At 41.2% G+C, this 18,719-nt stretch overlaps 1 protein-coding gene across 6 annotated transcripts in view; it reads left to right on the forward strand.

Moving 5' to 3' along the window:
- Positions 1–18,719, forward strand: part of DNAI1 (dynein axonemal intermediate chain 1) — a 142,288-nt gene that overhangs the window by 63,423 nt on the left and 60,146 nt on the right. For all 6 annotated transcript variants that reach the window (XR_015798269.1, XM_088152802.1, XM_088152803.1 and 3 more), the window contains 3 exons: positions 6,273–6,362; positions 9,485–9,572; positions 10,321–10,400. Coding sequence is in view for 5 of the 6 variants with exons in the window: in XM_088152802.1 (XP_088008928.1) it covers positions 6,273–6,362; positions 9,485–9,572; positions 10,321–10,400 (258 nt within the window). In the remaining variant the exon portion in view is untranslated. The remainder of the gene's footprint in view (positions 1–6,272; positions 6,363–9,484; positions 9,573–10,320; positions 10,401–18,719) is intronic.

Raw genomic sequence — 18,719 nt, forward strand, 5'->3', positions numbered from 1 at the left:
AAATGTCTACTTCCAGTCCGTTTCCATTAGCTGATGCCTAAGATGTCACTATGCAGTCTATTCATTTATCTTTCACTGCGTTGAGCTTTCCATGTTCATGCTTCTTGTGTTCCATGTTTCCATTGTAATCCTGTCTTTGCAGCTTCAGGTTTTCTTTTCCTGTATGGCAACATCAGTAATGAGATGTCCTGAAGGTTTTAATCTAGCCACGTCATAAACATACAACCACAATAGGGACTGGAAAATTCATTGTTAAGCAGTGCTGTTGTTAAGTGAGGCATCACATGACAGCACTCGATTTTACAACATTTTTTGCAGTGGTTGTTAAGCAAATAACCACCGTCGTTAAGTGAATCATGTGGTTCCCCATTGATTTTGCTTGTTGGAAGCCGGCTGGGAGGGTTGCAAACCCCAGGACACTGCAACAGGTGACCCCAGGACACCGCAACTGTAATAAATACATGCTGGTTGCCAAGCACCCAAATTTTGATCACATGACCACGGGGATGCTGCAATGACCGAAAATGTGAGGACTGGTTGTAAGTCACTTTTTTCAGCACTGTCATAACTTTGAGCGGTCACTAAACAAATGGCCGTAAGTTGAGGACTACCTGTAGTACTCCGAAAGATCCTCAGCTCTTCCTCAGTAGCATGTTGAGCGTCGTCCAACCTGAGGGGCCCATTATCTGACACTATATCTTCAGTCAGGGGAGAGAAAAAATGCTTTGAAACCCCTTTGTAGCTTGTGAATTTGTTTGGGGATGGGGTGGGAGAAGTAGATATAATGTGCTAGTCTGCCAAGCATGACTATGGATTAGGCATCACCCTTTATAAATGAAGCTCATTTCTCATGGATGATGCTAAAAAGGGACCTCTATCAACAATGTGGCTTAAAAACAAGTGCCAGGAGGTCAAGTTGGAGACATTCCTTAATGTGACCAGTCTGGTTGATTTAGTAGCAGGGTCTGACTGAATTTCCACATTTGGAAATTGGAACAGGTGCAAGGCCTTTGATTCAAGTAGAACCTTCTCTCACCAGCCTCAAGCATGTCTTTCCTTCCTCATTTCCTATGTTGAGCTCTTGGAATCCCAAAGGTCAGTCTCTCTGGTCTTTTCAACAGGGTTGGATGGACCTCTGTCCCCTTTCACCCTTGACCTGACTTCAAGCACCACTTAGAGCAAATGACTGTACTACCTTAGGTATCTGCTGGGAATGACATACATTAGTTAATTATACTACTTATTATAATTGCATTTATCCATTTAGTCCCTTGTGTGTGTTCTGACTGGCAGATGCTTTCTAAAGTCTTACATGGACCTCCCCATCCACTGCCACTTTAACCATTGATGATATCAGGGACTAAACCATGAGGCTTCTGCCTTCCACCAAAATTTTTCTTTGAAAACAGGAAACAAGCGCATAGCAGAATCTATTTCCCTGTTATTACCTAGAGAGAGTAAAGGGCTCTTTCCAAGAAGTCCAGAATTCTATACAATAATAAACATATAAAAATAAGTCCTATTTTGTTCAGTGAGTTTTACTTCCAGGAAACTGCAGAAGATCAAGTTAGTAGAGCGTTACCTCATTCTGCATAATGTAATAGGCTGTTTAAACAATGAAAGCACAATCCATTTTCTTGAAAGCTGTGCATATGTTAGGAGTCTCATTTTAGAAATCGAAGCTCTGTGACCAAAGAGCTCTGTCTCTGCTACCAAAATTAATTATTCAAATGATCAAGAAATGAAGTCCATTCCCCTGTTCGATCAACTATGGACATGATTCACAATCAGGACTGTACAGTCTTTATTAAAATGAACAGAGGCAGCACAATAGCACTATGTTGTGGATTCAGGATTCAACACACAGCCACTTAAAAATTGGATGGAACATATATAGGATACCACAAAAACTAAGTTAACACAGAAAAAGGGAATAAAAAGACCTTTATTAAGCAACCGAGATCCCCCCCCAACTCCAGTCCTGCTGTGCTGCTTCATTGTGGCGGGCGTGTGTGTGTGTGTGTGTGTGTGTATTCCTGGGAGGGATGAGCAAAGGACATTGGGAGTGTATGCCAAGAATATATATTCCCAGCAGGGTCACCCAAGGCATGAAGGTCATCCCAAATGCCCAGCTAAACCAAGTGGGCACCTCGATTGGGCAGCAGCAATATAGGAAGATGCTGGAGGTAGATAATAACTTTGGTGACAATGACAAGGTATCATTTCATGCTGCGTGGGAGAAGGCAAACCACTCCTGTATTTTACCAAGAAAACTACATCGATTGACAGTATAAAGTGATAGATGATATAATGCCAGATGATGGTCCCCTTAGGTTGGATGGCACTCAGCATGTTACTGAGCGAAAACTGAGGATCTTTCAGAGTACTAACAGTATTTATGACACAGCTAAAGATTTCAGGACATCTAACTGCTTTTTAAAAAAAATATTTTTATTGACATTTTTAACAAATATAGTAAAAACTATGTAATACAAACTAAAAAAGAAGGGGGTAAAAAGTTCAAAAGGTGTAGAAAAAAAGAAAAAAAAAGTTGAGAAAAGTTGAGAAAAGGAAAGGAAAGGAAAAAGGCAACAAAGACAATAATAAAGTAGCTTCCAGCCTTCATCACACAGAGCATAAGCTAATATAGTAACTTTTCGCCTTCTTTTAAAGTTACAAATAAAAAAAACTCTTCTCCCCTTAGCCTAACTTTTATCTACACGCAATCCAGAAATCGTCATCTTTTCAGTCCTGGTTCAGCAAAAAGTCCACTAGGAGTTACCAGAAATATCAGACAAATAGCCTCTCCCTGGTCAAATAGCCAACTTTATATTCCTCCTTTTTGCTCTGGCTAATCTTGACCTTTAAATGATTCCAATGGCATCGCAGGACTCATTCTGTCATCACTTTTTGGCATTCAGAAGGAGCCTTCAGAGCTTTCACCAGCCTCCTTTGTAAATCTCATGGAGAGGCATCGTCCAGGAGTTCTTGTCGCAGCGGTTCCACGTCCAGACCCTTCTCTTGATCTGTCCTTTGTATTCCCGTTTTGGTGATCTCAATTCTGTTGTCTTCCATGCCGTCAAGCTCTATAATGTCTGTGTCAGGTAAAAGTTTAAAGAGGTTTTTCTCATTATCTTCTAAACGTTTATCCATTGAAATCTATATCCTTTCTGAGATATTAGTTATTAACTAGACAACCCATGACCCGCTGGGTCATTGTTTCAGAGATATTTCCTTACCTAAACAGAGAACCAGAACGACCAAGGGCAAAAAAGCAGTGGGAGTGTGAGCAACTTGCCACTTGCTGCCGGCTTCCCCATTGACTTTGCTTGTGGGAAGCCGGCAGGGAGCGTCAGAAATCCTTCCTTCCTTCCTTCCTTCCTTCCTTCCTTCCTTCCTTCCTTCCTTCCTTCCTTCCTTCCTTCCTTCCTTCCTTCCTTCCTTCCTTCCTTCCTTCCCATATATAATAGTTGCCCTCCCCTCACAGCCCTCAGGAGAGCCCCGGTGAAGCCTCCTCCTCCTCCTCCTCCTCAGCTGACAGCAGAACTGCCTGCCACTTTGCTGAGGGGAGGTGGAACAAAGGGAGCTGCAGACTGTGAGGAAAAGTGCAACCCCGCTCCCCATTCCGGCATGTCCCCAAGGGCCCCCTCCCTCAAGGGAGGAAGAGGGCTCACCCATTGACGGACGGTGTCCCCCAGCCAGCCCTACTTTGCCAGCAGGCATCTAAGTCACTTCCTCATCCTTCCCTCAACGCCCACAGCTGTTAAGAGATTTCAGATTTCTGCCTTGTTTCCAAAGCAACCAATCGCCATTCACCTGTCAGGCCTTGCTGCCAGCTGACTGGGCACAGGGGACAGAGGGAGGCGGGAAAGAGGTCGGTGATACACCCATGATGATCATGTGACCTGGGCTGACTGTAGCAATGCAGCAGTGCTAAAGCAGCCAAAATTTCCCAAATTTCAATCCCAGAGGAGTCATGGGTCCTGGATTTTGGACGAGTTCTGTAAGTTAGCCCATCTGAGGTACCTTGGTTCAGAAATCGTTGCCCTATGACACAGCATTTCACCTAGTTGAAGGTAACAGACATGAGAGTTTTAGTAGTATACAGATATCTCAGTCCATTTTTCAAAGGACTCTTTAAGACAAGAAAAAGTGATAGCCAGCTTAGCCATTTTAACTCTTTTCTGCCTGTTCCTTTAGTTTCCTCTAGTGTCCATTTGCAACCTTCATCAAGCCTCAATTCCTAATATGAATTTAGTTCCATTTCAGTCATTTCCCACAAGTATATTATTTAAGTATATTATATACTTGTTTTTCAAATCTTACAGCAAAAATAACCAATATTCCAGATCTCTCTCATCTCCTTGTCTGTTTAAAACTTTCTTAAATTAAAATTCTTTTTTGCTTTTTGCCAGTTGTATATTATTTTAAATTCTTGAGTCTCTGTTTAAAATTTCTTAAATCCAAAGAAGAAGGTAAAGCTCACCAGGTGTCAAATTAAACTAGCTGTTTTGAAGATCTCTAATATCTATCAAGTGATTAGAAAGGGAGTTCAGCTGGCTTAGTATCCTTATTAAGGGCTCTGCTGCTACTGAGAGCAAAGATGTTGTCTCCCTCGGCTTCTGGCACTCAAACCTGTGGAGACCACTGTTTTATGGTCTCCTTGCAAGGAGCTACCGTTCAGAGCACTTGTGGGCAATCTCCCATTCTCTCCTCTGGAGAGATTAGAAGGACTGGTCTACTTGCCAGTCCTTCGTTCTTCACAGTGGTCCTCTTCTCCACACGTTCATGGAGATGTCTTTAGTCAGCCAGGATTCACACTGGAAGCTAGGATGTCTAGTTGCTGATGTTGCCACATAGGAAAAGAAAATTTGAAGCTGCAATGACAGAATTACACTGAGAACATGGAAAATAAGAAGGATGAACACGGGAAAGCTCAACACAGTAAAAAATAATAAACACAGTAAATAACTAATAATAAACACAGTAAAATAAACACAGTAAAACAGATAAACACAGTAAAATAACTACAAATTGACATCATAGGCATCAGCGAACTGAGATGGACTGGGATAGGCCACTTTCAGTCAGAAGATCACACCATTTATTACTCAGGACATGAAAAACTCCCTAACTATAAAAGGAACTTTTTTTTTTATATATAGTTAGGAATGGTATAGCAAGAACAGTACTTGACTACAATGCAATCCATGACTGAATAATATTGATTAAACTTCATGGATAACCCTTTAATATGATGATCATTCATGTTTATGCTCCAACTACTGAAGCAGAAGAGGAGGTTGGTGACTTCTATGATCAAGTTCAACAGAACATGCAAGCAACATGTGTTGGTGACTGGAATGCCAAAGTTGGAAACCTGAAAGAAGAAAATATAGTTGAATTGTATGGCTTAGGACATTGAAATGAAGCAGGAGACTGACTTATCAATTTCTACCACTCAGTGATTTCTTCATAGCTAACAGTGTCTTCAAACAACCAAAATGATGGCTCTATACACAGACATCACCAGATGGAATTGTAAATTGACTGTATTATTGCTAAAAGAAGGTAGAAGAGCTCAATTATAGCATCAAAGACATGGCCAGGTGCTGAACATTATATAATAATTACTAAAAAACATTAAAAGCTATAAAAGAAGAACTAAAACAGAAAAAGAAAATAATAGGCAGAGAGATGTTAATAATACTGGAGCCACCTCACTAATTCATCCATCCCCTGGGGTCCCCAGGCCTGCTGGCATAACCAAGTCTTGAGGGACCTTCAAAAGCTCAGAAGTGACAAGGCCGACCTCAGCTCTGGGGAAAGAAGATTCCACAATGCAGGTGCCACAGGAGAAAAGGCCCACCGCCTAGAGCCTGCCAAATGTAGCTCCCTAGACAGTGGAACCCGTAACAGACCCACTCTGCTGGATCTAGTGGGATAGGCAGATGAAATCAGGGAGAGGAGGTCCCTTAAATAACCCTCAATAAATAATAATATTTATTTTAAATATTAAATATCTAAATTAATAATAAATAATAAATTAATTATAATATAATCTGATCTAATAATAATTAATTAATAAATCAAATAATCTGGGGTCGTTTTACCATATGTGGTGGACATGTAAAATTGCAAAAAATTTTGGACTCAAATATAAACCTTGATGCAGAGCATACTACAAATACAGAAATACAGTGAAAGCCATAGTTATTTTTAAATAATAGATTTTTTAAACATTAGTTTCTGCTCTGATCCTTCCTTCCCAGGTCAAGTGGCAGAAAGATGATATGGACAATAATTTGAATTTCTTCTCTGTCTCTTCGGATGGCCGCATTGTCTCCTGGACCTTGGTTAAGGTAAGGATTTATTCCCTCTAAGTTGGCATTGAGTAGCTTTTCTATTGACTCAAGAAATGGTGTCATGGATGACTTCTTGCGTCCCTATTGTGGCTGCAAAAGTGAACTGGCAGCCAATGGCACAAATGCATGATTTATTGAGTAGCCACAACTGTGCTAAGATAGAACCAGGCAGGAAAATTAGCATGTGAACCAGACAATTTAATACTGATTCAGCGTGAGATGTTGCAATTCCCAATAAATGATTTAATTTCTCTATTGAGGACTTCAGCATGCCTAAAAACAAATGCTTTTGTTTTTCATTTTGGCAATACTTCTTGTTCATATTGCAATCCTATTTGCATTTACATGGGAGTAAATCCCACTGAAAGCAAGGAGAGGGCTATAGAATAGTGGTGGGAGCTAACTCTGGCCCATAAAGCATGACTCTCTTAGGAAGATTAGGAATGAACTTGTCCTAGGATATAGACCTATGGTTCTGTGAATCCAGCTGATTATGGTTTATTCAGTAAGCTAAGCACACTGTGTAAATGGAACCACTAATTCCTGGTCACCAATCAAGCTACATTTGGCCTCCAAACATGGATTGCTACAGGGGAGCAAGGGGGGCAAGTGACGTCATGCTTGATATCATTGTGGCTTCTATTAGATGCCTCCTTCCCCCTTATCATGCTAGACCCTTGCCACCTATGGCAGTGCCAGCTGGGTCTCCTGATCTCCTTTTCTATGACCTGCTTCTTAAATCTTGGCACTTTTCCAGATGAGGATCCAGTCATTTGATGAGGTTGCCCAGAGGCTGGGGTGCTCATCTTCAACTTGGCTCTCTCTAGATGTTTTCAGACTGCAGCTTGGAAAGGTACCAAATTGAGGAAAACAACTTTAGAATTTCAGCTGCACTTACAGCCGTGTCTAAAGTGCAGCATACTTTTTCCATAGGTCTGTACTGTCAGCTGCAGTTGAGTCTCTGGCTGCATTTCACAATTCACGCTACAGCAGTCTTCACCTTCTGACAGATCCTTGGAAGACACTTACCCAGTTGCACGCTTTTATACATGTCCTCCTTCCCCTTTCTGCCTTTCTAACATGCTCTTTGTTCTTTTAAGGCCCAACTTCTTCCCAAATCCCCATTGTGCAAAACCATTCAAATCCCTGAAGCAGTTTCCAAAAATAAAGATATTGGGACTTTTTTTTCTTGAAAAGAGAGAGCTCAGCGGTGCTTTGTTTGGAGGTTTTCACAGGGAGTGAACCAGTAATGTTTTTCCCCATTCATCCTTTTCAGGAAAAGAATTTTAAAGCCCAACAAAGGGAAAGATAGCAATTCATAGGATGAAAGATCTGCGCAGACATTAGCTCAGCCTACACACAAGACTATAACAGCCGTCTTGTTAAAAAGAAAGAAACAGTGGCCTTTTAGGAGTGTTATATTTTTGATTGGCTTCATAGCACACTAAGCCATTGTTTGTTTAATCATTATTAATACAATGAATCTCAGTTGGCTTGGTTCACACATCACTGATCCATAAGCCATCTGTACAAATTATGCTGAGCTGAAACCAAGCAAGTTACATCTTGAGAGCGCATCTTCTTTCAACCCTGGCACTCTCCAGATATGCAGTGTTTGAACAAAGTCTTTTGCATTTATTCTGTGACTGTGCATCCTTTACTGCCTGGCAGAAGCCGTAGTGATATCATAGACCCCATGATGCCTTTGCACAATGAGGTCGCTGTTGCCCCCCTCTCTGCTGGAGCAGCACTCCGCCCAAGGCCAGCTCAGCATCAGCTCAGCAAGCCATGGCCTGGCTGTTTCAGAAGCTCTTTGGGGACTGACCGTATGGTGGGTCCCCTTCCCGCAGTAGGTAGTTATCGTGATTATTATTGTTGTTTTTCTTGTGTGGTAATGGAAAGAGAGGTTTACCGTTGTTGTTAGTTTTATTTTTGTATTATTGTAAGCAACTTAGAACTTTTTCAGAATTGAGCGGCATAGAAAACACAGAAATAAATAAATAAATAAATAAATAATCTCATCCCTCTGGAAATCATTAAATCGGGAAAGGCGGTTTGAAAGATTAAAAAGAGCAGGGAATTTCCTAACTGCATCATCCCCTCACTTAATCTTTGATTTGGATTCAGCCTGACTCTCCTTGCCAGAGACGTATGGGGGCAGAGCCATACTTAATTTGCCTCACCAATGCAGTTGTAACAGGGTCTTATGGTTTCTAAATCTACTTCCAAAAGGAGCAGAACTTTTAATATGCGCAAAGTTCTTGTAGGCAAGGATGGGTGAGTTCTGCAGGAGAGGGCAAGGACCTCATCCGTAAAAACCATAAAAATGCTTTGGGGATGTCCAGGATTAAATCTTTCCATGTTGTTTTGCTCTCATAAAAACGCTTTGGATTGGCATTTGGCATCAAGCCAGCAGTCTAAACTTTCATCTTTTGTTGTGACCCCAGACCCAAATGATTCTCCGGCACAGCTGAAACCCACTGATTCCCTTCTAGTCCTATCAAGAAAATCCTGGTCACATTTACAGATTTGCATGGAAGTAAAAGCCACCGAATTCAGCAGCATTTACTTTCAAGCCAACGTGTGCTGGATCAGAGTGGATGTTTTATAAATCCTCCTGGGTCATTTCATGGAAAAGCAGCTCAGCTTTCTTCTCAAATGTATTGTGCATCTAGATAAGTCATCCAATGTACAGAAGTCAAAGTATATCACTTATAGTGGAGAAGAGGGGAGATCACAACATAAATGAATCTTCTGCCTGGCAGTACAGATAGGGCCACTGCCATAGAAGATGATCCAGTATAAAGGCAGGAGCAGCCTTTTTCCTCCTCTTTTTGTTAAAAGAGCAAAGTGAATTCAAAAGGAAGCAACCCACAGTCCTGCCACAAAGCTGTGAATAACCCAGATGGATGTATAATAGGACACAATGGAGCATGTAGGACAGGCAATGTTCTCATTATTACTGTGCTTCCACAAGCTGTTGGACACCCTCATGAAGCATTCAGCACTTTCCTCCTCTTCTTTGCTTCTAAATCCCTCAAGAAAATGTCCTGTTTCAAAGCTCTGTCTTGTTGATGCCATGTTGCCAACAATGACTCTGATCTTTCCTCTCCCAACAGAATGAGCTGGTTCATACAGATATCATCAAGCTACTGGTTGAAGGAGCTACAATGGAAGGGCCAGAGGGGCTGCAGCTGCTCACCATTGGTACAGTCTGAATTTCTCTTCATTTTATATGTTATCTGCACCAAAGCAGTAATTCTAGACAGGCCTACTTGGGAGTCAGTGCTGTGAAACTCAGCAGACTCACTCCCATGGAAGCATGTGGTGGAAGATTCTAGTGGGCAGTGAGAAAAGGAAGAGCCCTCACTTGATTGGAAGGTCTTCTGATGAGCCAAAGGTTGGTTTCTTGGGTCTCTGTAATGACTTAGCTAGATGCAGCTCCCTTTAATCAGCCGAAGCAGCCCCTGTAGCCCATGGAAGAAGAATTCTGGCTCAAGAAATGTAAGGTTCTCCTTCCTTTCACTTGAGAGAATCTCTGAACAGATTCCCATGAAAGGAAAAAAAGATAACTAAAGGCTCAACAACATTTTTGTATGTTTGACCATTTTCCTACACATTGCTGGTATGTGGTGGTGGAAGAAGGGTAACAGGCAAACAGCTGGGTCCCAGGCAAATCTGGGCATCCTGCAATCTGATGTTCCTAGCAGTTAGATCAAAATAATTTTATTTATTTATTATTTATTTAAACAAAAGATACAGCTAATGCCCCTGGTCATGGGAAAAACACCATAGCTGTTTCTAGCTATTTTACAATGGCCAGTTAGTCCATGGGAATTGGTCCTGTTAGGGAAATTGTCCCCATAAAGTTCCAGAATGTTGATAAAAGCCCAGCAGAAATATGTCCCCATATATCTTGCTGCCTTATTTATATTTTTCTTGGCTTTCCGAACAGGCTGTGGGACTTCATTTGATTTTCACAAGAAGATTGATTACCTGTTCCTTGTGGGTACTGAGGAAGGCAAAATCTACAAGGTAAGGGAGGCTTTCTCATAAAACCTAGTTATATTTTCTGGTCATGAAGCACAGATGGCCTTTCCTGTCCCACAAAATGCCTCAGTTGTCTATGAACCTCAACTAAATAGAGTTCTCTAAGTATCTCCCACCATGGGAGTGCTAAAAAATTGTGAATGTGTTGCACTGGTGGATTTGGGAAGGGGTACTTTTAAGACTAGGAACTGACCGATGATGTCTATGTATATATAGACCCAATGATAATCAGGACCGACTGATGATGACAGAGTACAATACACTAACCTTTATTTATGGCATCCTTACTGGCAACATCTAATCTTTACCTTCCTTAATTTTTTGACTATATGTTTTGGAAATATTCTTGGACCATTATTGCTAATTGAAGCCTTCAGCTAACTACTACTACTACTACTACTACTACTACTACTACTACTTCTTCTTCTGCTGCTGCTGCTGCTGCTGTTGCTGTTGCTGTTGTTGTTAAATGTTTTTTGGCATCCAGAGTCCTGGGATTGGAGCAAGTTATAAGGGTTGTTGGGGTGGGGGGCGGTTGGTGCCTTCGTCAGTTTTGATTCCTGGCAACTGCCTGAACTGGTCCTTGCGGTTTTGTTGGCAAGATTTTTGGAAGTGGCTTGCCATTACCTTCTTCCTAGGAGAGAGAATGATTGGCCCAAAGTCATCCAGTTGGCTTCATGCCTAAAGTGGGACTAGAAGTCACAGTCTCCCAGTTTCTAGTCCAATGCCTTAACCACTACACCAAACTGGATCTCTTAAGTTATAAGTGCTATAATTTTTTTAAAAAACTCTATGCCTAGACCTCAGAATGGGGCCAACATTTCCTCCTCCCCATAATTCATTCTTTCTTCCTTTTATTAGTGGGAAAAATGGAGCAAAAAGGGGTATTCCTTGTGACTCTGTCTTGAACCATTCTCCCAAGAGTATTTCCCCAAAGTGTCAGTTGGACTCTCTCAGTTGACCATCCAAGAGATTAATATCCCGGCAGATCAGATTTATGAGGCCAACCTGCCTATTTATTTATTTATTTATTTATATATTTGTTGGATTTGTACCCACCACAATCCAAAGACTCTTGGTAGTTGACAATAGCCATAAGGCAAACAGTATTACAATAAAGTATTGAGATTCAGCTAGCCCCAACCCTGTTAACCTTTAGGAATGCCTTGAAGGCCTGGATGTTCCCTTGGATGTCGGGTCCAGGATGTTGATGAGCTTGTCCTGTGCAGTGTGCTTGGCCATAATCTAATAAATTACAGGATCATGTCTATCAGAGTTAGGAGACATTTGTTGAACATCGGTGGTACACATAATGCTTCCTACAGATGAAATGGTGGAATTCTATGACAAACTGAAGAAGTGTCAAAGAATTGAAAGAGTGTTAAAGAATTCTATGACAAATTGAAAGAGTGTTAAAAGGAAATAATGGGTGATTGGAATAAAAAAGTTGGAGAAATGGTGGGACCTGGAATTATAGATTGGGTAAATGTAATAATTTATGAGTTTAATCAATATATTTTTGTGAAGGGAATTCTTTATTCATTGACAACATTTGTTTCAAGCAACATAAATACAGTATTTACACCTGGACATTACCAGATAGGCAGCATCGGAAGCAAATTGACTATATGATAAGAAATAGAAAATGGAGAAATGCAGTCCAGTCAAGCAGGACATTTCCAGATACAGTTTGTTGGGGGGAAAAAATGAGTTGTTGGGATCAAATGTACAGATGAATCTTAATTAAAGATGGTAGAAAACAAGATTTGATCTAGATGACATACATTCAGAATATAAGATCAATGTAAGGAACAAATTCAGTACCCTTGTTTATGCAAAAAAGAACCTGAAGAACATGGGAAAAGATAGGAGACATAATTTATTTATATTTATTTATATTTCAAATTTGGTCACCACCCATCTCATTAGGAAGTGACTCTGGGTGGTTTACAGTAAAAACAAAAAAATAAATATTAATTAAAATACAATAAAAATACAATAAAAACCATATTCATATGTAAATAATATCTTCCAAGGTGCTGCTGGTAGAAAGGTTATTAACATACAGGAGCATCTTCAAGGTGCTAGCCACCCCCAGGATTGGTTGCCCCTTTTCTCACCCCATGCAAGTTGGCAGAGCCAGGTCTTAACTGCTTTCCAGAAAGTCGAGAGAGTAGGGGCTGCCTCACCTCTGGGGGAGGGTATTCCATAGGGTGGGGGCCATGGCAGAGAAGGCTTTCCTTTTGGGACCCGCCAGTTGACATTCTTTTGTCGACAAGGTCCGCAGCATACCCCCTCTGCTTGACCAGGTGGGACAGGTCGCTATAATGGGAGTGAGACAGTCCCTCAGGTAACCCAGTCCCATGCCAGGTAGGGCTGGCTTTAAAGGCAATAACCAACACCTTGAATTGAACCCAGAAGCAAACTGGCACCCAATGCAGCTCCCGCAGCAAAGGTGTTACATGTGCCATCCTTGGGGCACCCAAAATTGCCCGCGCGGCTGCTTTTTGAACCAGCTGTAGCTTCCAGATACTCTTCAAGAATAGCCCCATGTAGACCACATTGCAATAGTCTATAATGAGACCAGAAGTGGGAAAAGAAACTCCCTAAAATTCAAAGTACTGCTTTGAAGTTATCATGATACTCAGGGAAAGATGGAGGATGGCAACTTTTAGCAATAAGACTTACAATGCATTATGTAGGCTTTAGATCATACAAGAAAGGGCCAGGAATGTCTCATTCAAAAGCTGTAACAAATTGAGGAAAATGGCAAGGAAAAAAAAACGAGGTATATTTTAAATAAGATTAGGGAAATCACAAAAATTACACCTAAATTAGGATTACTCAAAATAATCATGAAAATATCTAGTAGAGTTAAGTGAAGTTTAAAAAGATTGAAAGTCTATAATGACATCCTTAAAAGCAGGATTATAGAATGGCAGAAACATTTGTAGAGAGGGTATATATTCTGGAATGAACTCTGGAGAATGAACTCCACTAGAAAGAAAGATATAAGAGATAACAGGCCAGCTGTCAAATAGGAAAATGCCAGGTGCAGATGAAATACCATTGAACTGTTTAAATCAGCAGGGAAGGAGCCATTTAAAATGTTAACAGCTCTATTTCAATAAATATAGAACAAGACTGTGTGGCCTGCAGACTGGAAACGATCTACGTATATAAGGAAGGTAAATCCAAGAAAATGTGCAAATTACTGCACTAACTGCTTACATAAGCAAAGTTTTGCTTACAGTCTTACAAAGAAAAATAAAGCCACACATGGAGAGAAAAATGCCAGAAGGCTGATTTCAGACAATGGAAGTGGACTCAAGACCCTGTAGTTAACCTAAGAGTGGAGAATGGTGAAAGCCGGAAAATGTAAGGTTTCCCTTTGCTTAATTGATTACAGCAAGGCCTTTGGCTGCATAGGTTGTGGCAGAATGTGGATCTCGTTAAAGCGAATGGATGTGCCAGAACATCTGATTGTTCTTCTGAGGAGCCTGAAGTTAGAACTGGGTTTGGAGAAACAAGGAAAGAGGGTGGTTCAGAATAGGGAAGGGAGTGAGAAGCACCAACAGTTTGAAATATCGTATGATACCACTTTGTTGACTTAGATTTAGAAGAGCTTATTATCAATGAAAAATGGGAAGTGGAGAATCTGGATTAATGTTAAATACTAAGGAGACAAAAGTAATGCCAACTAGCATGTTTAGTCAACTTAGTAGTGGTGAAGAAATGAAGGTGATTCACTATTTTGTTTCCTCGAGCTCAAGAATGAAAATGAAGATGTAAAGAGGAGATTGATCCTAGGAAAGGTCATGACAAATTTAGAGATAATTATAAAGGATAAGGACATTTTAAATATCAGACTGTTTAAGGAAGTAACATATGGCTCTGAAAGGTAGATTCTGAGAAAGAGTGAGAGAAAAGAAATAGATGGTTTCAAAGTATGGATCATGAGATGATTTTTTAATTTTATTTTATTTGTTCAATTTATATAGCCACCCATCTCACATCTGTAACTCTGGGTGGCTCACAGAGTTAAAAAATGCAAAAAATCACCAAAATCATAACAACAAAAACCATTAAAACAGATTAAAACAATAAAAACTGTTAAAAACCATGATCCATAAAGTCCCATGGACTGTAAGAAAAATTAGTTACTTGGTCCTGGATGGAATAAGGACTGACTGCTCCCTCGAAGCAACGATCAGCAGGCAGGAGCTCACAAATTTCCTCAAAGCCAATGATGCAAGTGGCTGAGGAACTAGAAGAAAATGATTGGCAAAGAAGTAGTAGAAGATCATGAGTAAGATGAACAGGGATCAAGAAGACCACTGGAATGTCCTTAGAAGCCCAAGGGTCAGATTGAGAAGGTGGGCATTTATCTGAACGATTGCTGGAAATTAGGTCTGATTCAATGGCATCTAACTATCATATTAGTTTATTACAGTGGCAAAAAAAATAAAAAATTGATATTCCCTCTCACATTAAACCAATGGAAAAAAACTTTGCTAAAAAAGCAGAGCGATCTATCCATTTCTTATCCATTCCCTGTGTCCACCATGAAAAAGATGGTTTCCTTTTCCAGAAAGCAACTCTGCCATGATCTAATGAGAGTACAATTCCTTGGCCTTCTAGGAATTAAGGGAAAACGTCAAGGAAGAAATCTAGGATATTTCCAAAGGGTTTCCCAGGAAAAAAGTGGAGGCAGGTAAATGATACCAAAACAAGACACTTCTATAGAATGCCTAGATAAGTGTTTAATAGTTTAGTTTTGTAAACTACCTCTGTAAATAGTTTACCTTTGTAAACTTCCTCTACTCTGTCATAGATGGCAACAATACACAGCGAGCAGTCGTGATTGCAGCAAACTCCAATGACAAAAAACGACAGTGTGCCTAGTGACATTACGATGCATATCCCACTCTCGATTTACTTGATGTTCTTGAATCCGGACGTCTGACACAAATAGAAAGGTCGCGGTATTTGCGTCAGGCTCTCATGACAAATGTTTTATTACCCCCCCCCTCCCCTGCAAGTGCCTATGTTTGGAAACAAGTAAAAAAATGGAATATCTGAAACTAAGCTTATCAAACGCATTGCCCTGAAAAGTTTTAAAGTCTTTACAAGAACAAGGGATATGTATCAAAGCCATCCTTTCCCTGTAACTTATTTGCTAAACTGTTACTAAGTGAGAATAGAGTGCCTTGAAAGCCTTCCAACAATCTGCCTGATAAAGCCTTAATTTTTAGCTGCAGAACAATTTCTGCAAATAAGGCAAATTTCAGAAAGTTGCTCAGTTAATGTCATTTTGGAAGCCCAGAAGTCATTATCTTAATTAAACCAGGCCTATCTGCTGCCTGCCTCAGTAGCTGAATGGTTTCCGCATTAAAACAGACGTGCAGTATTAAACAGCTGCTGATCTGCCACACATTCTGATTATGAATCTCTGCTTTGCAAAAAGAGAGAGAAATCTTTAATAATGTAACATACTCAAGGAAAGACTTAAAAGAGTGGCATCATGAAGAAACCTTGTCCAAACAAGGATGTGTAAAGGGCCAGCTTGGTGGCAGAACAAGGGCAGAATGGAAACAAATTTGGTTGCAAGGACTGGCTTGGGTCTTTCCCGAGAGCTGTCTGTGTGTGAATCTTTGTTCTCCAGCTGTAAAATGGGAAAAATAATGGTCTATCCATCATTGTGTTGGGATAATGTCAAAGCAGTGATACAGCTTGCCCCACCATGGGTACCATTTTCCTTTGCATGCAGAGAAACATCTCAAGAACTTGAGATCCCACAGATCTCTCTCTGTTTTCCTTCTCCCCCCAGCAGGTAAGCCAATCCAGATGTGCCTCTTCCTTCATCCATCCTTCCTCTGCTTTCTCCAGATGTCTCAGACTGTATTCTTACTATTGCTTCTGCCCTCTTGTCCAATCTAGACACTCCCTGTAAATTGCAATTGGAGAATCTCTTGGAGAGAAGAGTGAGTTGGTTTAATCCTTTCCCACATTTAACTGACATTAGCTCCTTCTCTGGTGGGCCTACTTGCAGGGTTACTTTCTGCCCTTCATAGCTACAGCTTTGGGGATTGGTCTTTCTCCCTGGGTTTTCTGAGCTGATGCTACTGTACAGGCAGGTGAGCCTGTGGGGCTGAGCCTCTTCTTTTCTCTTCCAGCAGCAGCCTCTTTTCTTTCCCTGAAAGAGAACACAAGCATCTCCATTCTTCTCCATTGTCTTGCAAAACTGCCTATGGTCTATGTGCCTCTTCACTGCCAGAAAGGCAGTTGGGGGGGCAGGGGGCGGGGGGGAGAGATTTATTTGGCTGCTGGTGATTAGGATATGGAATTGGGTTTGGAGGTTTTGGTTGAAGTACAGTGTTAATTGTATTTTAAATTACATTGGCACTGCTTTTAAAGATGGCACTTAAGAAAGGATGACAAACCCATTAAAATAAACAGTGCTATAAAAATGAATGTAAACAGCAGTTACCAGTAAAACCAGCAGGCCAAAAATACAGTTCAAGAAAAACCTTTTAATTAAGAAATCTTTTGCGCTTTCTGAAGGGCCTGCAGAGGAAGAGGTTGACACCCCTCCTTCCCTCTCTGCCCACTGCAGTTTACATGGGAGGTACCAGCAGCTATGGGAAGGGTCCTTTCCCTGGCCTTGGTCAATCTAACCACCTCTCGTGTCTCTCGTGGAAGATTGCTTCTCGGAAGGAGAAGCAGTACTGGGTAAGAGGCACCAGAGAGAAGTTACAGGTTCACAGCCTCCAAACAGAGAGGGCAGGAGGCCAAACGATGCTGTGAGTAATGCTGCTGTGGATTTGGTTGACCTGCTTGAGCATTGTGCGGCTCCTGCGAAGAGAAGAAGCTTCAGGGTGCGCGTGCTGAGATAGTCTTTGCAGGACTGAATTGCCTGGCTTGACCTCTTCAACCCACACCAGATGTCCCTCTTTGGCCTGGAGAACCACACTCACTAGGTTTATTTGGCTTCTCAACTTTAAAAATAGTTCTGCCTCTGTTGCAACTTTGTAAATGGGCACCTGTGAATTGTTGTTGCTAGTTTTGGCCCCTGAAAGGTCACATTGCCCTTGAGGAAGACAAATGAGAAGGGCATCACTGGATGGCTTCAGTGGTATGAAGGATGAAGTGGCCCTTTTAGTAACCTTGGTACAATGATTTAAGAAAGAATTGAAAAGCCATCTTGATTTGCCCTCAAGAAACATGTATGTGAAATTTGCTTTTGGCTATTTTCTGTGTCCCTGAAGAAGGAGCCTTCTGTTCTGAATCATGCTGGGCTGTAATAAATCTTAACAGCTGACAATTATGAGAGCGATTTAGGGAAAGAGGAGTTTGCATTTTTATTTGGGGGTGTTATGCTTTTTGCTTGGTTTTCGTGCTTAGAAGTGCATTGGCAACCCGGGATTCAGCCCCAGCCACCCATCTCCTCTCTGGATCATTCTGAATCAGCTGAAAGTTTTAAACCATCTTTAAAGGCAGCCCAGTTCACAGTGTAGCACAGGAATCCAGGCTGGATCTGGTTAACAAAGGCAAGATCAGACTCAGCTGGGCTACCAGCTTAAGGTAGCAAAAAACTGCTCATAGCCAGTACCTCCCATCTGAGCATCTCGGGTAGCACTGTTTTATTTTATTTACTTACTTATTACAAATAGCACTGTGGATTCAGTTCCAAAGGGTTCCTTTGGAGTACAGTGGGACAAATGTAGTACCTGTTGGCAACTCGTTAAAGTTAGCTACGTCTTTTCCCAGGATACACCATGGGAGGTGTAGGCTTCTGGGCATGAGGAGGGGGAGAAATCCACAACCACCACTTTCTGAAGAACTGGATGGCTGTAGCCAAATATTTCTCCTAGCCTCTGTTCTTTCATCTGTAGAATGGTTTAATGTTGATGCTACAGCAATTTTGTATATTTGGTTGTCTTTTTTTCCTAAACAACTAACTATATGATTTCAACATGTTTATATTGAAGTCAAATCCAGAAAATGGAGCGGCAGAATGTTATATTGGGTAAGGTGCTAGATTAGGACCGGCATGAGGTTCAAGGCTACCCTCAGCCACAGAAGCTCACTGGGTGGCTTGGGGTCAAACCATTCCATCTCTCTGCCCAACTCAGCTCTCAGCAATGCTGTTATGGAGAAGGAGTTGCCCCTATATGCTGCCTTGAGCTCTTGGAGGAAATCAAACAAATAAAGAGCCAGTTTGGGATAGTGCTTAAGATTCTGGCCTAGAAACCAGGAGATGGTGAGTTCTAGGTCTCCCTTAGGCATGAAAGCTGGCTGGGT

The sequence above is a fragment of the Python bivittatus genome, unplaced genomic scaffold (genome assembly GCF_059951505.1).
Source record: "Python bivittatus isolate LINGU-HERP-01145 unplaced genomic scaffold, Pbiv_v1 ctg000570_np1212, whole genome shotgun sequence".
NCBI classification, from domain to species: Eukaryota; Metazoa; Chordata; class Lepidosauria; order Squamata; family Pythonidae; genus Python; species Python bivittatus.